The sequence below is a fragment of the Anolis sagrei genome, chromosome 7, assembly GCF_037176765.1.
Source record: "Anolis sagrei isolate rAnoSag1 chromosome 7, rAnoSag1.mat, whole genome shotgun sequence".
NCBI classification, from domain to species: Eukaryota; Metazoa; Chordata; class Lepidosauria; order Squamata; family Dactyloidae; genus Anolis; species Anolis sagrei.
Window position 1 is genome coordinate 22,474,349 of NC_090027.1, and position 23,480 is coordinate 22,497,828.

Below are 23,480 nucleotides of genomic sequence, written 5' to 3' on the forward strand. Positions count from 1 at the left end.
GCGTCGTTCATGATTCGCGTGTGCTCCAGGATCGGGAAGCCATCGGCAATGGACTGGACCTTCCTTGCTGCCTTCTCTATCTCTGCCTTGAGGTCTGCAAAAGTGGTGGTGAAAACCCTATTGTAAGCCATGATATAAACATAAAGATAACAGCTCAGATTCAGAGCCAAGTTCTGGATCAAATTGGGTCCCACCTAGGAAGCTTATCACTAGGTATAAGACTTTGGGTTTATACTCTAAGGGCACGTTTAGTTTATCACAGTTGCTGCACTTGTTTCTTCCCAATCCGTGAATTGCTCCTCTTTCTCCATGGGGCCAAGTACAATAATTTGCTTGAACTAACACGATGAGTGTAATAATGTCCTAAAACTGCCAAGCTGGGTGTGATAATGTCATCAAACTAACAAGCTGAGTAATATAAGGCCCTAAAACTCCCAAGTTGAGTGTGATAATAGCCTAAAACCAATGAACCGTGTGACAATGTCCTTGTTGGGGTTCAGCCTCCGTGTGAACCTGACCCTCGGCCTCCGTGTGAACCTGAACCTGATTCTCTGATTGTATTTCCTGATGCAACTGAACAGGCTACTGAACATGTATTTTTCCCTGATGGTTTGGAAACTGTTGATTCTGAAGGCAGTGACTTGGAAAGTGAAACTACACATCCTGATGAGAATGTTTCAGAATCAAGTGGTGATAACTCTCCAGAGGAGCTAGCACCTGCCTTTTTTAATGAGGATAGGAGAGGACGGATTTGGAAAAACAGGAGTGAATCACAGAGTCTGCGAAGGTCAAGTAGATTAAAGGAAAAGGAGGCTTCAAAGCCTGGAGGCATGTCCTGAAACAGTTTCTTTAGTTTTAACTGTCTCCCCCTGGGCTGTCTTGTTAGATCAAGCATTGTTTAGACTGAGGCATTACCTTGGCAGATTTCCCGGTTCCCATGGCCTGCATTCCCAGAGGCTTCTAGTTTCCAAGTACGGTTAGTGAGATGCTAACAGGTTCCAGGTTTTTATAGTGTTGTTTTTGGAATTTTGATCTAGTTCATAGATATTCCTGACTGCTGAATTTTCTGTGGCTTTTTGGAATTTGTATTTTCCTCTATTTTGTAACCATTTTTCACCAATAAAAAAGGATTGTTTTTTCCTACAGTCAAGTGTGGTGGATTAATATCTTATGGTCTTGGTTCCTGATCTGGGTTGCAACAGTCCTAAAACTTATGAATAGAGTAATATAATGCCCCAAAACTCATAAGCTTAGTGTAATAATGTCCTAAAAATCTCAAGCGTATTGTGATAATGTTCTAAAATTAACAAGTTGAGGTCAATAATATTCAACAACTAACTAGTAAAATAATGCCTTAAACCTGACAAGCTGAGTGTGACAGTGTCCTAAACTTAATGAGTAGAGTGTGATAATGTCCTAAAACTAATAAGCTGAGAGTGATAATTTCCTAAAAGTCACATGTTGTGATAATGTTCTAAAATTAACAAATTGGGTGCAAGCATATCCTAAAACTAACACTTTAGGTGCAGTAATTCCCTAAAATACCAAGCTGAGTGTGATAATGTTCTAAAATTAACGAGTAGAATGCAATAATATCCTAAAACTATCAAGTTGATTTTTTAAAAATGCCCTAAAACCACTAAGGTGAGTGTGATAAAGTCCTAAAACTAACAAGCTAAGTAAAATAATATCCTAAAACTGGCAAGTTGAGTGTAACAATGTCCTACAACTCACACGTCGAGTATGATAATGACGTAAAGCTAACTAGCTGAGTGTAATAATGTCCCAAAAGTCACAAGCTGAATGTGATAATGTTCTAAAATTAACAAATGGAATGAAATATCCTAAAACTAACAAGTTATGTTAAATAAAGCCCTAAAACTACCAAGCTGAGCAAAATAATGCTCATAAACTGCCAAGTTGAGTGTCATAGTATCCTGAAACTCATGAGTAGTGAGTGATAATGTCCTAAAACTAATAATCAGCATGAGAATGTCCTAAAAGTCAGAAGCTGAGTGTGATAAAGTTCTAAAATTAGCAAATTGTGAACAATAATATCTTAAAACAAGTAAGTTGCAGTAATGCCATAAAACTACCAAGCTGAGTGTGATAATTTCCTAAAACTAACAAGCTGAATGCAATGCTGTCTTAAAACTACCAAACTGGGTGCAATAATGTCCTGAAATGAACACGTTGTGTGCAATAATGTCCTAAAATCCACAGGATTAGTATGATAATGTCCTAAAACTAAGCAGCAATGAACGGGAAAGCAAAACTTTCCACTGTTACATCCAGGCTAAGATCCCAAACCTTGGATCTCCTCGAGAAGAACTTGAAAAGAAAAGGTGTATTTTGCCATGATTGAAGCCTTCCTCTGGTTTGTATATCCTGCAAGGGGAAGGTCTACTTTGAATGTGTGATAAAGTCCTAACTCACCTCTAACAACCTCAGCCATCTTTGCACTGGCCACTTCTGGGATCGAGTTGAAACTCCTATTGGCCTAAAAGGGCAGAAACCAGAGTTCAGCATCAGATCTGATGTGGATTTGGCTTAAAGGGGAGCAGAAGTTCCTCCCATCCTTCAAGATTCCTCCATCACTTACCCGCTCAATCATTTCAGTGAAGTTTGCCTTGGGGAGGCCATGCAAGGTTTTCAACACTCTTTCGACGGATGGTACCTAAGGAAGAAATCACCAATAGAAGACTAGTAATGAAAGACAGATCAATTTGTGCCATAACATTTCCAGTTTCTGGTTGTGGAAGCTGGACAGAGAAGGAAACGGACTGAAAGGAAATCCATTCATTCAAAATAAAGAAGTCTCTGGATACTGTGTGTCACCTCTCAACGTATGGTAACACCATGAATTTCATAGGGTTTTCTTATGGAGGTGTCCTGAATTGCCCTTCAAAAACAGCCTTTAGACAATATTGAAAGTAAAAGAAAAATGCTTTACTCCAGCAAACACAAAGGATAAGCAAAATGCAATTGAAAAGTGCAAAAGAAAACAAGGAAGTCTTAATCCAGACACAAATTCAAGTTTCTTACAAGGTCCTCAAAAGAAGCACCAGTCTTCCATCAGACAACAGACGATGAACAAAGTTCTTAGCAGCAGACACAAAGCAAAATTCCATAGGAGTGAAAACAGCAGTATCAGGACCGTTGTTAAGAGAGAAAGCAGATAATCCTGCCTCTGATTTATAGCCCTGAATTCCTCATGCAGGAGGATATAGGGTGTCTCCTAATTAGCTCAACGTTTTTAGCAGCTATTCTGGCTGAATGGTGTATGTGCTCTGTCTTAGTCTCTCTAAAAATGTGGGCACTTTCAAACCCACATCGTCTGATTCTTCTTCTCCCTCTAAATCCTGAGCACTTCCCTGGTCCCCTTCCTCTTCCGAAGATGAGGAATCCCCAACAGGAAGGAAGCCTCGGTTCTTTCCTCTGAAATAGGAACCAGGCAGCATTTGGGAATCATTAGCAATTCCAGTCTTGGAAAATGTTCTCCTCCATAGACTGCCACCTCCAAAATTCCCAAATCCATCCAATTCTGGGAGTAATAATCCCAAAAGGCCTCTTCTTCCATGTTTTGGGAGTTCTTGCTTGCAGCATTTGTGGGAAAGGGACTAAATTCAGATCTTGCGTGTGTATATCTCTGTGTGTCTTCAAGGTGACAGCCAACTTATGATGATAATAATGCATTCCATCGAGTGCTCATGTGCTCCAAGTCACCTATGAACTTATGGTGACTCCATGAATTTCATAGGGTTTTCTTAGTGATGGTTTTGGCAGTTCCTGACTCTGAAATGCCATGGCATTCATTCTAGGCTTCTTCCTTTTGACTAAAACTCCCATCATGATGGGCCGGAGGATGCTTGGAGTGGTAATGCACAAAGGCAATGTTTCCCATGCTCTGGAAGGTCTAAGCTTGCAGCATGTGGGGGGAAAGGAAGAAGGATCTTGTATTTTTGTAGGCAATTTCATAAAGTATCTGTGTGGGATGAATGGATGGAATGAAATTGTATGATTGAGGTCTGGCTAGGGTCTGATTAACTGAATGAAGAAGGACAGTGAGCATGATGTTGAATGTATGTGGAGTGAGTGCTGAGTAAAGCCTGATTAACTGAATGAAAAAGGATGGGGAGTATGAATACTGAATGTATGTGAGTGAATGCCAAAAAAAGCCTGATCAACTGAAGGAAGAAGGATAGTGAACATGAACATTGAATGTATGTTGAGTGAATGCTGAGTAAACCTGATCAATTGAATGAAGAAGAAGAATGAGGAGTATGAATATTGAATGTATGTGGAGTGAATGCTGGGTAAGTGTGATGTTTTCCTTTTTGTCTATGTAATTCGGTAGTACCCAACCAGAGGCGACCCTAGGTAATTTTCAATGGTAAGCAAACAGTATTTTGGTGCCCCCTCCCCAACCAATCACTGATATATATTTTCTGTTCGTCGTGGGAGTTCTGTGTGCCATATTTGGTTCAATTCCATAATTGGTGGAGTTCAGAATGCTCTTTGATTGTAGGGGAACTATACATCCCAGTAACTACAACTCGCATATGTCAAGGTCTATTTCCCCCCAAGAGTGCCTCAAGAGCACCCCTGCGCAAAATCAACTATACTGCAAATGCTTACTTTGCGTAATGGGTTGAGCCACCCCTGTACCCAACCTGTGGTCCATCGACCACCAGTGGTCCACAAGAATGAAAATATGGTGTGCGGCCTCACCATTACTACACTGCTGCCTCAAAACCTTTTGGTACTAATGTTGGACATGTGGTCCCTGGTCAAAATGGTCCTTGGTCAAGTAGTCCCTGGTCAAAGTGGTCCCCGATCAAAGTGGTCCCTGGTCAAGTGGTCCCTGGTCAAAGTGGTCCTTGGTCAAGTAGTCCCTGGTCAAAGTGGTCCCTGGTCAAGTAGTCCCTGGTCAAAGTGGTCCCTGGTCAAAAAAAGGTTGGGAACCACTGATATAACCAATATATAGCAATTCTAAAACCCAGAACTGGGTTATGTGTGTCCTGCTTCTTTCTATGAAAGTTCCTGATACTCTGTCCTACTGAAAACAGATGAAATAACATTTTAAAGTTCAAAAAGTATTCATGGCACGTGTGTATCTTCAAGTCACCTGTCAGTTTATGGCAGCCCTGTGAATTTCAAATGGTTACTTGGGCAGCAAACCCTCCAAGGTGGTCTAGCCGGTTCCTTCCTCTGAAATATCACCTAAGGTACTTGGAATTCCTTCCTCCATTTCAGGAAAAACACCAGAGAAGCTTTGAGATTCGCAAACACCCTGTTTTGGCACAGCAACACACTCTGGAAGGACTTACTCTCCGGTAGTTGACCCCCAACTCCAGGTTCTCTGCTCTGTTGAAGGCACTCTGACAATAGGCACAGCGGGGGTCCCTCAGAAGGAAAACAATGTTGTCCTTCCTCTCCTTCAGCGCTGACTCCAGCTCATCCTGGTGCCGGATCAGGACCTGGACCGTCGTGTTGAGAGTCCGCAAATGGTGCAGTGAGTTCTGTAGGTCTGAAAACAGTAAGGCTAAACTCATTTGTGTACATGAAGCACAGGAACAAGTCTACACTGGCAAATTGTTCAAAGGAATTCCGGAAAGCATTGCAATAGCAAATACAAAGCCCGGCTTATTTTGCAGTCATAGACAAGATGTTATGATAATGGAAACTGCTATGATTGTATAATGAATGTTATTGTTCTAATCTATTGTTTTTTATGGTTTTATGGTTTTATATTGTTGTTATTTTGTGATATTGCGGCATTGATTTGTTGCCAGTGTTAGGTGCTCTGAGTCCCCCCTCGGGGGTTGAGAAGGGCGAGGTAGAAATGTTGTAAATAATAAATACAAGAGGTCGTTTGCTGCAGTTCCAGCCATTATCGGAGGGAGACCCTAACACAAATGAATTGCAATAAGCGGATATAGGTGGTTCCTTTACCTTGTACTCTGCCTTTCATTGCAGCCATGGCCAGATACACTGTTCCTTTGAGCACCAACTGGATGGTGCTGCCGATGCTCCGTCCGACGTCTGCAAAGCATAAAGCAGCCATAAGTCAGGTGCCATTGGCCAGTTTTCAACTCTTATTGTATTTATAATAAAATGCCTATTGCTACATACATAGACTTCTGTCTGCTGCTGATCCATGCCAGCAGCATGCAAACATTTGCCATCAAAGCAACCTTACCATTCCTGTTTGGAAGCCTCTTTCTAGTCTGAAAGTCTCTAGAATTGGGCTTCTTGTGTAGCTTGATTGCACCTTATCTCTTCCGATCTTAGAAGCAAGGGGCCACAAAAGCTTTAGGAGTAGTTTTAGGGCTTTGGAAACGCACCCTTGGTCTGCTTATTGTGTGCCTTAAACTTGAAAAGTTTATTGTTGTCATATTTGTTATATTTATTTATATCAACTTTGGTGAGTCACTTGGTGTATTCTTTTTTGTTCTGTACGTTTTTGGGCTCTTTGTGATAGACTTTGGTCTCCACTATCAGCAGATTGACTTGGCAAAGAGGATGTTGTGTAAGCACAATACATGATGGATTGTTCCACATTTGCAAGGAACATATTATTAAAATACACACCCCATGTCTAATAAATGTGTGTGTGTGTGTGTGTGTGTGTGTGTGTGTGTGTGTAGCACCACTTTCCAAGGCACATGGAGCAGTGGGAAAGCATGCATAAGATAATAGTCTTCCAACAGACCAGTCAAACCAGGCATTACCTTTTAGGAAATTAATATATGTCCCCAAATAGTGTTTTGAATACAATTCCCCCAAACTTAAAGGATCAAAAATCCATGTTTTGCAAAGACATAGTTAACTTATGCAATGTTGGCCATTTAAAGAATAATAACAATGCCTGTAGTATGGTGTTATTACTCATTATTATATTGTACTATAGAGTCTCGCTTATCCGACCTTCACTTATCCAACATTCCGTCTTATCCGACGCTCTTATCCGATGCCCCCTTTTCCTCCAGCATTTGCCCTTCAATTAAAGGAGCACTCCCCAACTCTCTCTCAATTCCCAATAAGTGAAATAGGCAAGAGGAGGAGAAGGGAGGAAAGGGGGAAAGGAGGCAGGACCAGAAGCGGAAGCACCCTCCCTTCTTCCCTCTGTGATTTCTATGCTCTTCTTCCACATCTGGCACTTCCTGCTGGGCCTTCTAGTCCTGAGGCATTGCCTTGCCTTAACTCTTTGAGTCCCTGTTGTTAGTATTGTAGTGTCTAGCGCCATGTTGGATGGGTAATGGTAGGAGACTCTGTATTATCTGACATTTTCGTTTATCCGACGTTCTGCCGGTCCGTATATGTCAGATAAGTGAGACTGTTATGTTACAATTTGTTGTGATAATATTATTGTTATTATCATTCCATATTTAACTTTCCTCTGATTCCACTTGGCATTCAATGCAATAATGGTGACTAACTTCATCACAAAGCCATGCAAGCATATAAATGAATGTATATGTGTTTTGCAAGGTCTTTGCCCTTCTCTGCAAAAGCGTGCCTCAACAAACTACAACTCCCAGGATCACATAGCATTGAGCCAAGGCAGTTAAACTGCATTACAACTCTACAATGTAGATGCACGCCCACCAAACTCCCTCCCCACCCCCATGCAATCATATGAAAGTTTTCCTGAACTTAAATCTCAGTGCTGACTTAAGGGCTAAATTTGAGTCCATGCAAAATTATGGCATGTTTTGATGCACATTTAATAAGTTCCACGTCTAAAAATGCAATAGATCAAAGTGATCCAGAGATCTGTTCAGGAAAGAGGCCACTCACTGTCCAGGTCTTGGAGGATTTGCTCTTTGGGGACGGCCACCTGATCCACCGCTCTCTGGACTCCCTGTTGAAAGAGGAAGAGAAACCCTCTGAAAAGGTTGGAGGAGGAGTGGCATCCATATCTACGAGGCTTATCCGGAAAGTAAAATTACAATTTTTTTTGAAAATACAGAGAATGGATATATTTTAATGAAATTTACATGTAGCCTAGGTATTATATTATTTTTCCACATCATCAGCATTCGGTTCAATACATTTAGTCATCTGTGGGATGAGTCTTTGATGCCTGTGTCATAGAAGTTTCCCTCCGCCTTTTTCAGCTGGTTTGCCACTTTGATCTTCACCTCGTAGTCGTTGGAAAAGTGTTTATTCCATCCAGGTGTTCCTTCAATTGAGTGAACAGATGATAGTCACTGGGTGTGAGATTGGGGCTGTGAGAGAGGTGACTGAAAACATCCCAACCCAATGAAGTCAACAACTCTTGTGTTGCATGAGCGATATGTAGATACGCATTGTCGTGAAGGAGACAGACTCCCGCTGCAAGCATCCCACAACGTTTGTTTTGGATGGCTTTTCATGCTCTTGCAATATATTCCGTACCCATTTTGTCACACATTGTCTTGACATTACATCCGCTCCATAAACTGAACCCATGAATCACAGCGGCGTTCATGCCCTTAGCATTTAGGTAGCGCATTACAGCATAAACTTCACACTTGGAGGGAAACGGAATGAGGACGCTCCTCTCTAACCTCCACCACAACGCCAGTTGATGAGCTACTGGTGCCTGGCACTGCTCGTTCGCTTCCATTGGCTTCCCGCTGCACAGCAGTGATACCAACTTCCCCCAAGAAAATTCCCTGCAAGAGCTACGTGCCTTGTCACCTTACTTTCCAGATAACCCTAGTATGTAATACCATGTAACACATTTTTCCCCTGGGTTATTAATGTTATTTCCTAATTAGTTCTATCACAAAAACATGGGAAGAGTTTATTCAACTGCAAACACTTTGCTTTTAAGGGGCATCCTGCTATAGCACATATTGCTCTAGTTTTTCAATGTGTTGTGGCACAGCAAGCAGCAGGGGATTTTTCTGGACCGCAAGAAGATCTAACCAGTCCATCCTCCAGGAAATAAAGCCCGGCTGCTCACTGGAGGGAAGGATATTAGAGGCAAAGATGAAGTGCTTTGGCCACATCATGAGAAGATAGGAAAGCCTGGATAAGACAATGATGCTGGGGAAAATGGAAGGAAAAAGAAAGAGGGGCCAACCAAGGGCAAGGTGGATGGATGGGATCCTTGAAGTGACTGGCTTGACCTTGTAGGAGATGGCAGTGGCCACGGTCCACAGGGAGCTCTGGCCTGGGCTGGTCCAGAAGGTGACCAAGAGTCCGAAGCGACTGAATGAACAAATAATAACAAACAACAACAATGTAATAGTATTTCTATCTTCCTGCCTGGCCCCCTGGGGTCTCTCTCAACTCTATTTGTCCAATGATGATGATGATGATGATGATGATCATGACGACTCTGGTGCAAGCCACTGGTGATCAGCACAGTGGGTGCAGTGCCTAAAGTCCTTGGCCTACACTCAAAAATAACTGGTGCTGACAAAATTACCATCTGTCAGTTGCAAAAGGCATTACTGGGATCTGCATGCATTATTCGCCGATACATCACTTATTATTATTATTATTATTATTATTATTATTATTATTATCTTTATTTGTATCCCGCTAGCATCTCCCGAAGGACTCGATGCGGCTTACAAAGGCCAAGGCCTCAAACACAACATAACAATATACAAACTTAAAGCAAATTAAAAACAGTTAAAGCAATATTAAAACAACAAGCAATGAAACAATGCACCAGGACACAATAAAACTGGGCCGGGCCAGAGTAATGGGTACAGATTAAAAGTGCTGATGGGACAGGTGATATGTAGGATTATAGGGTAAATGCAGTGTGCCAGTAATCTTAATTTCTAATTAAGTGCTTCTGGGACTTGTTGTTGGAGTTTTCCTATTCTGGAAAGGCACATCGGAATAGCCAAGTTCTTTCTAAAGGCTGCCAATGTAGGGGCCTGTCTAAGATCTTTGGGGAGGGTGTTCCAGAGTCAGGGAGCCACCACAGAAAAGGCCCTGTCTCGCGTCCCCACCAGGCATGCCTGCAACACAGGCGGAATCGTGAGCAGGGCCTCTCTGGATGAACAAAGTGAGCACGTGGGTTCATAAACGGAGATGCGGTCACGCAGGTAGGATGGTCCCAAACTGTTTAGGGCTTTGTAGGTAAGTACCTGCACCTTAAATTGGGCTCGGAAAATAAACGGCAGCCAGTGGAGCTCCTTGAATAGGAGGGTTGACCTCTCTCTAGTCCTAGACACTTGGGAAGTGTCCGACGTATGATCCAATACAACAACCAGCATAGTGATCTTGTTTGCTGTGTACTAATCTTGTTGTGTTTCAAATAATAATAATGCAACAGTAGTTCTATCTTCCGGCCTGGCAGAAGAGGGTTGGATTGGATGGCCCTTGGGAGTCTCTCCCTTCCAGTTCTTATGACTCTAAGCATTTTGAAAAGGTCATTCAAAAGCAAGGATTATGAACAGTACAGCGGCTTTATTGAGTAAGCCTTTTGCCCTGGAACGTTCAGTTCCCAAAGGGAGCCAACGCAGGGCTATTTCGTTTTCAGTATGTTATTAGATGCAATATATGGAATATTTAGTTTAATGCGGTGCAGGGAAGCAAATGAAGGTTATGTGTGCATGCACGCACAGAGACACCCGGCTTAACCCCAAGCGGCTGCCTCCATTTTTCCACTTCTGGCAAAGTGATGCTTGCAATGGCACATGGGCCCAATTTTCACTTGGGGCAAACCCTCTGGTGCAGCAAAGCCCTTTCCCTGCCTTTGCCTTGCTGTGCGCTTGCAAAAAGGGCAAGCGTCACTGCTTTCGGCGTGCCCTGGATTTGTGTCTCAAAGGACACCCGCCTGCCAGAGCGCATTAGTGGCACATCATGCTTTGAGGCTGCGACGAGGACTGCCAGATGGAGAGGCGGCCAAAGCAAGTGGCGCGAAAATCTGCAAGAAGCGATGTCTCCAGCGGCATCGGCAACAACAGAGTATCACAGCCTCTGGCTGACTCACTTTAGAGACACGCAACTACACCGCAGTGTTAATGAACTTTGACACCACTTTAACTGCCGTGGGTTGATGCTTATAGCATCTCCAGAATTGTAGTTTGGTACAGGAGGCAAAAACCTTTGTAAAACTACAACTCCAAGGATTTGCGGTTTGCCTCGCTTTCTCTGCCAAAAACTCCCAGGATTCTAGAGCACTGAGTGGCAGTTAAAGTGGTGTGAAACTGCATTAATCCCACAGTGTAATCCCACCTGTAACTTCTTGATATGAGCTTCATAATAATTTTGGTTAATGGACGTTCTTTGACTGTTCTGTGCATTTTTGGCTGTGAAAAAGCCTCTGATTATTATTAATCAAAGGGCCCAGGCAGGAAGACAGAACTGCTATTACATCATCATCATCATCGGATCCCTGGTGGCGCAGTGGATTAAACCCCTGTGTCGGCAGGACTGAAGACCGACAGGTCGCAGGTTCGAATCCGGGGAGAGCGCGGATGAGCTCCCTCTATCAGCTCCAGCTCCTCATGCGGGGACATGAGTGAAGCCTCCCACAAGGATGATAAAACATCAAAACATCTGGGCATCCCCTGGGCAACGTCTTTGCAGACGGCCAATTCTCTCACACCAAAAGCGACTTGCAGTTTCTCAAGTCACTCCTGACACAACAAAAATTATCATCATCATCATCATCATCATGGTGGTAAGGTATCTGCTCGCTGGGTCCCCCGGCTACTCACACCTTTCCAGAAGCAGGAACAAGTCGAATGCTTTCAGGCTCTCTTGACAATGATGTGCCATGAAAACCATGAGGATGCTGTCAACAGAGTGACCACACAGGATGATAGCTGGGTCCATCACTAGGATCCTGAAACTCAAGTCCAGTTGATGCTATGGAAGCATCTTGACTCACCGCCTCCAAAGAAGGCATGTCCCCTACTCTTGGGAGGCAAGGTCATGCTTATAGGATTTCGGGACCAGAACGGAATAGGATTGATGGATTTCCTTGCAAAGGGTCCCATGATTCACTGCTGCAGAAACTGCGGGAGGTCATCAAACCAAGAGACAATGTGGCATCCTCACCAAAGGTGTCCTTTGCCTTCTGAAAGGCAATGCACCCTTTCACAACTCACTTGTTGCCCAAATGGAAGAAGCATGCTCCTCTGGCTTTGGAATTCTCCCGCTTCTCCATGATTCACCCGACCTCGTACCATTAGACTTCCACCTCTTTCCAACAAGGAAGCTATTTTTTGAGGGGCAAGCATTTTTCAGGTGATGAGGCTCAAATTTCTGAAGTCACAACATGGCTTTTGGAACAACCTGTTGATTTCTACAAGTCAGGTGTTTACAGTTGCGTCAAAAGATGGGAGAAGTGTGTGTCCCAAAGTGGCATTGATGAAGAGAAGGACTCAGAACTGGGCCCAGTTTCATTGCTCTCAGTCCACAGAAACGGGGTCAGGGGAAATCTTTCATGTGTGTGTGTTTGTGTGTGTGTGTGTATGTGTGTGCGTGTCTATATATATATTTATACACATACACACACACACACACACATATATGAATGACAGCACTTTCCAAGGCACATGGTCTTTCAGGGTTTTGAAAACGGAGGTGTGCATGAGATTCGATGGCCCATGAGACTTCAGTCAAGACAGGTAGCATGACAATAGCCTTGCAATCCCAGTTTTGCAGGGAAGATGCCGTCCACTCACCTGGGGGATGCCGTTCACATGGTGCCGCAAAGCTTGAAGGGTGTTCAATGCATCCCGGCTGCCAGGCTCCATTTCTTCCTTCACCCTCTGATTGGCCGCAAACGCACAGATAACACCAGCCCTGAAGAGTGGAAGCAATCCCTTTGAATGGTTTCATGCATGGATATAGACTCATGACATCATTGAGTTGGAAGGGTCTTCCAAAGGCCATCTAGTCCAACCCCTTCCTGTTATAAAGGAAGACACAAACCAATGCCTCCTGACAGATGACCATCCAGCGTCTGCAGTATGCATGCCCAGTGTGGAACACATCTCACCACGCTAAAACAGTGGATGTGGCTCTTAATGAGACATGCCACATTATCACGGAGTATCTGCACCCTACACCACTGGAGAAATTACACTGTTTAGCCGGTATTGCACCACCTGACATCCGCTGGAAAGTAGGAGCCAATAGTGAAAGGACCAAGGCAGAGACATCTCCAGTTCATTCCTTGTTTGGGTATCAGCCAGCACGTCAACGACTTAAATCAAGAAATAATTTTCTAAGATCTACAGAGACACTCGCTGGAACACCTCAGCAAGCAAGAGTCCAAAGTGGCAGGCTCAAACCCAGAACCTCAATCAATGGCTGATACCCAATGAGAGACTCCCTCCTGGGCACACAGAAAACTGGGCAACTTAGAAATGGGGACACAAAGTGGAATCCACGACATGCGAGTGTGGAGAAGAGCAAACCGCAGACCACCTGCTGCAATGCAACCTGAGCCCCGCCACATACACAATGGAGGACCTCCTTGCAGCAACACCAGAGGCACTCCAAGTGACCAGCTACTGGTCAAAGGACATTTAATCAACTACCAAACTCTGTTTTGTCTGTTTGTTAAAAATGTAATACAATTGTCTGGTTGATACTGACATGATAAATAAAAAATCTCCAGAGAAGGAGACTCCACCAATGAAGCACAGTCATGTGCTCAAGAGGTTTTTCCTAATGTTTAAGTGTAATGTGTTTTCCTGCAGTATGAATCCATGGCTCCATTGGGATTTATAGTTCACCTACAATCAAAGAGCATTCTGAACCCCACCAACAATTGAATTGGGCTAAACTTCCCACACAGAACCCCCATGCCTTGAAGGGACTTGCTGGTGTGAGCCTCCCTCCAGCATCGCATGCTCTCCCTTGCCCGCACATGCACACCATATTGCCATGTGCCGAGCATGCCTGCTCTCCCCTCCCTGTTTGGAGTCTCAGAACCAGCCCTCCCCTTGGCTTGCGGTCCACAAACATCCCAAGATCCCTTTCCCATAGATTTCCTTTATCTGTGCCTTTGATGAGTTCTGCCCAAGGACGGAGCCATGCATTGTCCCCATCACAACGGCACTTACAAGATGACCAGTGTGATCAGGAGGAGGCCCAGCATGAGGAAGTTGCGCTGGCACAGCAGGGAGCGGCGGTAGGCCTTGACTCGTCCACCACAGCGCCGGTGTCTCCCACAGCAGCAGAGGCTTAGCCCAATGGCCGGCACGGTCACAAAATAGAGCACTGCGATAGTGGCGCAGACGAGGTATCCCGTTTGATACTGGAGGATCTGCAAAGGAAGGAAGCATTAAGCAAAACTATTATTTTTGTTCCTGGGTTATTAATGTCATTTCCTAATTAGTTCTGACATAAAAACATGCGAAAAAGTTTACTAAACTGCCAAAATATTCTTTTTTGCAGGAGGGACATCCTGCAGCAGATTTTGAAAGCGTTTTTCAATTCATCTCTCTCTCATCAAACCAATTCAAAATAGTTTCTGTCACAAAATTGAAGTTTCTGGAGTACAACAACTACTTTCAAAGTTATTTATTTATTGTATTTATTTATCATATCAGAAGCGAACCGAGGATGCAGTTACAATGTATTTAAAAAACACAAAGTTTAAAAAATTTGTCGTGATACTAAATGTCCTTTGACCAGTAACTGGCCACTTGGAGTGCCCCTGGTGTCACTGTAAGGAGGTCCTCCATTGTGCATGTAGAAGAGATCAGGTTGCATTGTAATAGGTGGTCAGTGGTTTATTCTTTTCCACACTCACATGTCATGGACTCTACTTTGTGGCCCCATTTCTTAAGTTTGGCTCTGCATCTCGTGGTGCCACAGCGCCTTCCAAGTTGTTCAGTCTTCTGTGTTCCCAGGAGGGAGTCTCTCATTTGGTATCAGCCATGGCTTGAGGTTCCGGATCGTCGCCTGCCACTTTTGGACTCTTGCTTGCTGAGGTGTTCCTGTTAGTATATCTCTCGGTCTTAGAAAACTATTTCTTGATTTAAGGTGTTGGTGTGCTGGCTGATATCCAAACAGAGGATGGGCCGGAGATGTCCTTTTATTATCAGCTGCTGCTTCCCGGTGGATGTCAGGTGGTGCAATATTGGCTAAACAATATAATTTCTCCAGTGGTATTGGGCATAGACATCCTGTGATAATGTAGCATTAAGAGCCATATCCACTCGTTTAGCATAGTGAGATGTGTTCCACAATGGGCATCAGCAGAGTGGCAAAGTGCAAGGGAAGATGCCTTCACTGTGTCTGGTTGTGATCCCCAGGCTGTGCCAGTCAGTGGAACTCGCTTCCCACTGAAGTAAGATCGGTTCCGTCCCTCCTGTCATTTAGAAAGAAATTGAAGTCGTGGTTCTGGGACCAGGCTTTTGGACAACAGACATAGATAGCACTTTGGACATGGAATTGACTGGAATGATGATACGGCTATTAATACTGTTTTTTATTGTTTTAATGAATGTTTTACTTATTGTTTTAATTGTTATTATATTGTCTGTTATATGTAGTGGCATCAAATTGCTGCCAAATGTCAGCTGTCCTGAGTCCCCCTTCGGGGGGGGGGGGTGAGAAGGAACGGGATAGAAGTACTGGAGAAATATCAGGGCAGTGACATCTCCAGCTCATCCCCTGTTTGGGTGTCAGCCAGCACGTCAACGACTTAAATCAAGAAATAGTTTTCTAAGATCTACAGACACTTGCTGGAACACCTCAGCAAGCGAGAGTACAAAAGTGGCAGGCTCAAACCCAGAACCTCAATCAATGGCTGATACCAAATGAGAGACTCCCCCCTGGGCACACAGAAAACTGGGCGACTTGGAAGGCGCTGAACAGACTGCACTCTGGCACCACGAGATGCAGAGCCAACCTTCAGAAACGGGGCTACAAAGTGGAATCCATGACATGCGAGTATGGAGAAAAGCAAACTACAGACCATCTGCTACATGCACAATGGAGGACCTTCTTGCGGCAACACCAGAGTCACTCCAAGTGGCCAGCTACTGGTCAAAGGACATTTAATCAGCGACCAAGCTTGCAAACTTTGTATTCTGTCTGTTTGTTTGTTTAAAAATGCAATACAACTGTTTGGTTTGCTCCTGACATGATAAATAAATAAATACAGAAAATAAATAAATAAATAGATCCGTATGATATTGTTTCTAGCCCACTTTTTGCTTGATAGACAAACAGTGCTTCTTGTAAGTCAGCACGGTCCAGAGTGACTCCCAGGGATTTGGGTGTGCTGCAGTGGGATTCCTTCCCACGTCATCTTCAGAGCTCGAGATGCTTCTCTGTTCATAAGATTAAAAGCACACGTCTGTGTTTTAGATGGATTGGGAATCAGCTGGTTTTCCCTGCAATAGGCAGTAAGAGCACCTAAAGCTTCTGAGAGCTTCTGCTCAACCATTCCAAAGCCCCCTTCTCACAGCCACACCAGAAGCACTCCAAGGGATCGGCTTCTGCTCCAAGGACATTTAGCATCATGCCAAGATCTTTTTTAAAAAAAACTTAGTGTTTTTAAATGCATTTTAACTGTACCCTCAACTCGCTTCTGACACGATAAATAAATACGTATTGCTCATTAATTTGACAGTGTAGATGCACTCCCTAAACTGCAAAACCTTCATAAAATTATATGAGATGCTAGACGTCTGCCAAACTGGTCGGTTTGCACTTTTGCATCCAGCACAGAGGTGTGGACCAGCAGGGACAGGATATTTCCACCTACAATATATTTAGAAGCATTTTAATTGTGGTTTAAGTGAGGCTTACACCAGCAAAGTCCCAAGCTATAGTTGCAATCCTATGCTCCCTAAAAGAACATCGACACTGTGGAATGAATGCTGTTTGATACCACTTTAACTGCTCTGGCTTAATGCTATGGAATGCCAGAGTTTGTCGACCTTGCAAAACTCTTCAGAGTTGCTCTGCATTCAGGTTTAATCGTCAAATGTTTGCAAAAGCGGCAGGTTTTATCTCTTAATGATGGCTATTCTATGAAAACACCTCTCACCTGAGAAGTTCTCGCAGACGGCGGGTCGCTCAAGGCCTCCCTCAACAGGTCTATGGAAGAAGAGAAACTATTTGCAAAGATATCATCACCAAAACAAAGCGGATATTTCATATACACAGTGAAAATGTATGTGTGTGTGTGGTGGAGGTGTCCACTCACACAGACAGCTTCCCGCCTCCACAAACAGCATTAACCCACAGTGCTGAGGAGCCACCCAAAGCCCTCCCTCCAAGGACATTGCAGGTTACAGCGGGCACCATGAACATATCTCCCAACCCTTGCCAATGTCCTCCCCAAACACCACACTGCCCACTACCCAACTGAAGGCTTTCATTCGGGGATTATTTCATCCTAGTTGTTCTGTTTTCCCTCCAGAATGGACATCTCAGGGTTCCTTTCTCTCTCCATGAGTGTGTAATTTGCATGACCCCCACCCATTGCCTTTCCCTTAATCATTTACTCCATGATGCTAGCTGTGAAAGAGTAAAGTTGTGGAGCATTATGAAGCATGCGTGGAACAGACAGGGAAGATATTGCTATAGACCAGGAGGTTGGACACTGAATTAATGAGCTTATGTCTTTGATATTGACTGTAAACCACTCCGAGTCGCCTGTGGGCTGAGAGGGGCGGTATATAAATGTAGTAAATAAATAAATAAATAAATAGCAGTGGAGTATAAATATAACAGACACCATTGCTTTTCCCTTTCTCTTCTCCCTTTCATCTGTCCATGCTAATGAGTGTTATTGCAATGAGTGAAATGTAAATAAAAAGAAGAGCCGCTACTGAAGCAGAAACAACTGTCTGAAGTCAGTTAATCTATATATATTAAAATGGAAAGGGCGTTCAACGGGACAGCAAAACGCGAAAACCCCTTGACGAAGACTCACCAAATTTGCCGTGCACATACCTCAACCCACTAGGTATGCACAACGCAAATCAAAATTCCAAACAACATTTCAACAAACTAACTATTACAAAAACCAACTGAGCATGCGCAGTGCCCAGGGGAGGAAGTACACACGTGATGCACTCTGGGAACTGTAGTTCTAGAACGTGGCCTGCTCGCTGGGGGCCAGGATGCTGCGCGAACAGAGAAAGGAAGGAAAGAAAGGAAGGAAGGAAGGAAGGAAGGAAGGAAGGGAGGGAGGGAGGGAAGTTGAGAAGGTATATGAAAGAAGAAAGGTAGGAAAGAAAGAATACAGAGAGAGAAGGAGGATGGGAAAGAAGGGAGAAAGGAAGGAAGGAGGAAAGGAAAGAAAGATAGAAAAAAAGAAGAAAGGGAAGGGGAAGGGAATGTGTCAAAAGGAAGGAAGGAAGGGGAATTTGGGAAGGGGAAGAGAGGAAAAAAGCAAAGGAAGAAGAGAAAGGGCGGGAAGAAAAGAAAGAAAGAAAGAAAAGGAAGTCTGGAAGTAAAGAGCAAAGGAAGGAAGGAAAGAGATAGAGAGGGAAGAAAGGAGAGAAAGAGGAAAATAAAAAGGGAGGAGGAAGGAAAGAGGAAGAGGAGGAAGGAGAAGAGAAGGAAAGAAAAAGGGAAGGGAGGAAAGATGGAGCAAAGGAAGAAGAGAAAGAAGGAGAGAAAGAGAGAGGGAAGGAAAGAAATAAAGAGAAGGAAGGATGGGAGCAAAAAGCTAAGAAAGGAAGTAAACAGGTAGAGAAGGAAGAAAGGAAAGAAGAAAAGGAAATGAAGGAAGGACTGAAAAAAGGAGAGAAAGAGGGAGAGAAGGTTGGCCACAGCAACGCGTGGCGGGTAAAGCTAGTTGGATGATAAAAAGCAAGATGGCCAGCGAATTGCACTGATAGGGCTGTTGTTTGGCCACCCGCCATTTTGAAACGAGAGCTCCTGGAATAAAGGGACTGTGTAGATGAAACCCCAGTCTAGCCAATGCTGGGTTGGTTGCATTCCTGGCCATTGGTGACTCACCTGGCTCCTCACCTGGGGAGGAGAAAAATAATATCACAAAGGACTATCACCTCACCTGTCTCATAGGAAACCTGCTACAAAACAGGAGCTTTTTTGTTGAGTTCCAGGGCCAGAGAGGTACAGATAGCGGAAACAGAAGAACAGCCTGCCTCAGGGAAGCGTGCTTGCCCCATCCATGTTCAACATCTACACAAATGACCAGCCACAGCCAGAAGGGACAGAGAGCTTCATCTATGCTGGTGACCGTGCCATTACTGCTCAAGCAGGGAGCTTTGAGATGGTTCAACAGAAGCTATCCAAAGCTTTAGGTGCTCTTACTGCCTATTACAGGGAAAACCAGCTGATCCCTAATCCATCTAAAACACAGACATATGCTTTTCATCTCAAGAACAGACAAACATCCCGAGCTCTGAGGATCACCTGGGAAGGAATCCCACTGGTGCACTGCAACGCACTCAAATACCTGGGCGTCACTCTGGACCATGTCCTGACTTACAAGAAGCACTGCCTGAATATCAAGCAAAAAGTGGGTGCTAGAAACAATATCATACAGAAGCTGACTGGCACAACCTGGGGATCACAATCAGACATAGTGAAGACATCCGCCCTTGCGCTATGCAACTCTGCTGCTGAGTATGCATGTCCAGTGTGGAACACATCTCACCACACTAAAACAGTGGATGTGGCTCTTAATGAGACATGCCGCATTATCACAGGGTGTCTGCGTCCTACACCACTGGAGAAACTACACTGTTTCGCCGGTATTGCACCACCCGACATCCACCGGGAAGTGGCAGCCTATAGTGAAAGGACCAAGGCAGTGACATCTCCAGCTCATCCCTTGTTTGGGCATCAGCCAGCACGCCAACGACTTAAATCAAGAAATAGTTTTCTAAGATCTACAGAGACACTCGCTGGAACACCTCAGCAAGCAAGAGTCCAAAAGTGGCAGGCTCAAACCCAGAGCCTCAATCAATGGCTGATACCAAATGAGAGACTCCCCCCTGGGCACACAGAAAACTGGGCGACTTGGAAGGCGCTGAACAGACTGCTCTCTGGCACCACGAGATGAAGAGCCAACCTTAAGAAACGGAGCTACAAAGTGGAATTCACAACATGTGAAGGGCAAACCACTGACCACCTGCTGCAATGCATCCTGAGCCCTGCCACATGCACAATGGAGGACCTTCTTGCGGCAACACCAGAGGCATTCCAAGTGGCCAGATACTGGTCAAAGGACATTTAATCAACTACCAAGCTTGCAAACTCTGTGTCTTTTGTATGTTTGTTTGTTGGTTCTGTCAAAAATGTAACACAACTGTTCAGTTGCCTGACACGATAAATATAAATAAATATACCTGGGGAGGAGATGGGCATCTTACCTGCAGGGAAGGGGTTCTGTTGGACCACATCTAGGTAGCTGTGGACCAGTCCATAGAGGGGGTCCAAGGGGCCAGGGATCCTGCGGTGGACCAGGACCCTGTGGTCGGCGCCCACATCCGCAAAATGCAGGACCAGAGAGGGACTTTCTGGGGAACATGGCTGCAGGTAGGCCAAGTCGGGGCAAAGCAGAGCCAAGGCGGAGAAGAAGAAGAGGAGAGATCCCATTGCAGGCGTCCTTTCGGCAATTGGGCCTCAAGTAAGAAGAATGGGAATGCTACATGAAATTAACAAACAGATTTAGAACGTTTATGGAGGCACATTTTGTGTAATATATATCTACTTCACACATACGAGATCTTGAAAATAGACGGCTTCACACCTAGAATCATAGAATCCTAGAGTTGGAAGAGACCTGGTGGGCCATCCAATCCAACCCCCATTCTGCCAAGAAGCAAGAAAATCACATTCAAAGCATCCCTGAATGATGGCCATCCAGCCTCTGTTTCAAAGCCACCATACTCCAAAACAGAGAGTTCCACTGCTGAACATCTCTCCTTGCAGTGAGGAAGTTCTTCCTAACTGGGATATATCCCAGTTCAAAGCAGGTATTGTGGAATTTTCTGCCTTGATATTCTGGGTTACAAGGCTGTGTGGAAGGGTCCGAAGATGATGATGATGATTGTGATGGTGATGATGATGATGATGATTATTATTATTTACTGCATTCATTCAAGTCTAAGCCAAGTTTTTCAGCCCTTTCTTTAGGCTGAAAAAGCCAAGGTTGGATTGTTGTAGGTTTTTTTGGCTGTATGGCCATGTTCTAGAAGCATTCTCTCCTGACTTTTCACCTGCATCTGTGGCAGGCACCCTCAGAAGTTATTTATTTTTTTACTCTGTTATTATTATTACTTTTATTAGAATTGTTATTTTACTCTATTATTGTTGTTGTTATTATATTTACATTATTTTACTCTATTATTGTTGTTACATTTATTATTTTAATGTTATTATTATTACATTTATTATTTTAATGTATTTATTATTATTATTATTACATCTATTATTTTTCTCTATGTATTATTGTTATTATTACATTTATTATTTTACTCTATTTATTATTGTTAACGGCGCTCCATGCAGTCATGCCGACCACATGACCTTGGAGGTGACTATGGACAACGCCGGCTCTTCGACTTAGAAATGGAGATGAGCACCACACCCCAGAGTCAGACATGACTGGACTTAATGTCAGGGGACAACCTTTACCTTTACTATTATTATTATTACATTTATTATTTTACTCTATTATTACTGTTATTATTACATTTATTATTTTACTCTATTTATTATTTTTAATATTATATTTATTATTTTACTCTATTATTACTGTTATTCTTACATTTATTATTTTACTCTATTTATTATTGTTATTATTGTTATTATTACATTTATTATTTTACTCTATTATTACTGTTATTCTTACATTTATTATTTTACTCTATTATTACTGTTATTATTACATTTATCATTTTACTCTCATTATTATTTTTAATATTATATTCATTATTTTACTCTATTATTGTTGTTACAATTATTATTTTACTCTATTTGTTATTGTTATTATTACATTTATTATTCTACTCTATTATGACTGTTATTATTACATTTCCATTATTTTACTCTATTATTATAATGTTATTACATTTATTATTTTACTCTATTATTATTGGAAGGATATGTAAGCACTTTTACACTGAGGAAGGCTAGAATAATGTTTGATTAAGAGTTGGACAGTCTTATCTTAAATTACGAGTTTTTGCGGTAAAATTAGGTGCCTTGGCTTATCTTTTATTTTATTCGGGGTCGGCTTATACTCGAGTATATATGGTATAACCTGGTTTAGCTCCCCAAAGGACTCAAAACAGCTTGACTTAAAAGTATTAGCAAATAATTTAATATATACAGATATGCAAACATTAAAACGGAATTAAACACAACCCGCATTTTAAAATTCAGTCAAAATCCATCAAACATATTCAAAGTTGAAAACCATAGCAAACTAATTAATAATATCGCCCCTTTCTCTGCTACAGAGGTTATAACAAATTTTTAATACTTTGAGTCATGACAATAAGTTGAATGGAAATGGAAAACTAAATGTAATAAATAACCATAACTATGTACATGGACTTTTTTCCTACCTCCCCATGCAAAATATTAGGTATATGTGCATCGGTCAAGTCTTAATGGGCTAACAATAACTCCAGAATCCCTACCTTCCCTTTTTCTTTCTCACCCAACTTTGACACCTTTCCCTCTTGTACTTCTGTCGGCCCCTTTCAATGCTTTGAAGGCCAGCTCCAAAAGCAAAGAGCCGAAGGAAAGAGTGCCATCCTTGCGGTGCCTCCTTCTTCCCAATCCGTGCACCTCTTCTTCACAGGAGAAGAAAAAAAAAAAGCCCAAAAGCCCAAACCGGCTGGACCAGTTTGATGCCTTCCTTCCTATGAACTGGGATAGGGTGGGGCAGCCGGTTGGGTGGAGAAGAAGGGAAAAAGGGTGAATGGGTGGTGTGTGTTTTCCCCTCCGGAGGTGTTTGCAAGCCAATCCCTGCATCTGGTCTTGAGCTCAATCAGCAATTATTACTATTACTATTATTACTTGATACATAACAAGATTGGTACACAGCAAACAAAATCACTATGCTGGCTTTTGTATTGGATCACACGTCGGACCCTTTCCAAGTGTCTAGGATTGTGTGATGTATCACACATCGAATACTAGGACTGTGATGTATCAGCGAATCATGTGTGCAGATCTGAGTCGGGTGGCCTTTTTGCAACTCACAGGTGGTGATTTTGTCAGTGCTGATTATTTTTAAGTGCAGGCCAAGGTCTTGAGGAACTGCACCCAGTGTGCCCATCACCATGGGGACCACCTTTACTGGCTTCTTCTTCTTCTTTTTCTTCTTCTTCTTCCTCTTCCTCTTCTTCTTCTTCTTCTTTTTCTTCTTCTTCTTCTTCTTATTATTATTATTATATTTACATGTACATAACAACACAGCACACATGCACATGAGGTCCAAGTGTCTGGGATCCATCACTGAATATTGTGCTCTGCCCAGGGACCAAGGATATTAGAGATTATTATTGTTATTACTATTATTATTATTATTATTATTATTATTATTATTA

The 23,480-nt window shown here is 43.1% G+C and overlaps 1 protein-coding gene across 2 annotated transcripts in view; it reads right to left on the reverse strand.

Annotated features, from left to right (window-relative positions):
• The window catches only part of PROM2 (prominin 2), a 55,553-nt gene extending 32,827 nt beyond the window's left edge, over positions 1–22,726 (reverse strand). The window contains exons 1-11 of one of the 2 annotated variants that reach the window (XM_060787583.2): positions 22,586–22,726; positions 20,289–20,563; positions 16,982–17,031; positions 14,040–14,242; positions 12,651–12,771; positions 7,804–7,867; positions 5,956–6,045; positions 5,331–5,530; positions 2,603–2,677; positions 2,437–2,500; positions 1–94 (exon numbers count right to left, since the gene is read on the reverse strand). The exon at positions 1–94 is cut by the window's left edge and continues 66 nt beyond it. In XM_060787583.2, the coding sequence (XP_060643566.2) occupies positions 1–94; positions 2,437–2,500; positions 2,603–2,677; positions 5,331–5,530; positions 5,956–6,045; positions 7,804–7,867; positions 12,651–12,771; positions 14,040–14,242; positions 16,982–17,031; positions 20,289–20,514 (1,187 nt within the window). In that variant the 5' untranslated portion in view covers positions 20,515–20,563; positions 22,586–22,726. Of the gene's footprint in view, positions 95–2,436; positions 2,501–2,602; positions 2,678–5,330; positions 5,531–5,955; positions 6,046–7,803; positions 7,868–12,650; positions 12,772–14,039; positions 14,243–16,981; positions 17,032–20,288; positions 20,564–22,565 lie in introns of both variants that reach the window. The other variant, XM_060787581.2, reaches the window with a different exon arrangement.
• Between the last annotated feature and the right edge of the window lie 754 nt (positions 22,727–23,480).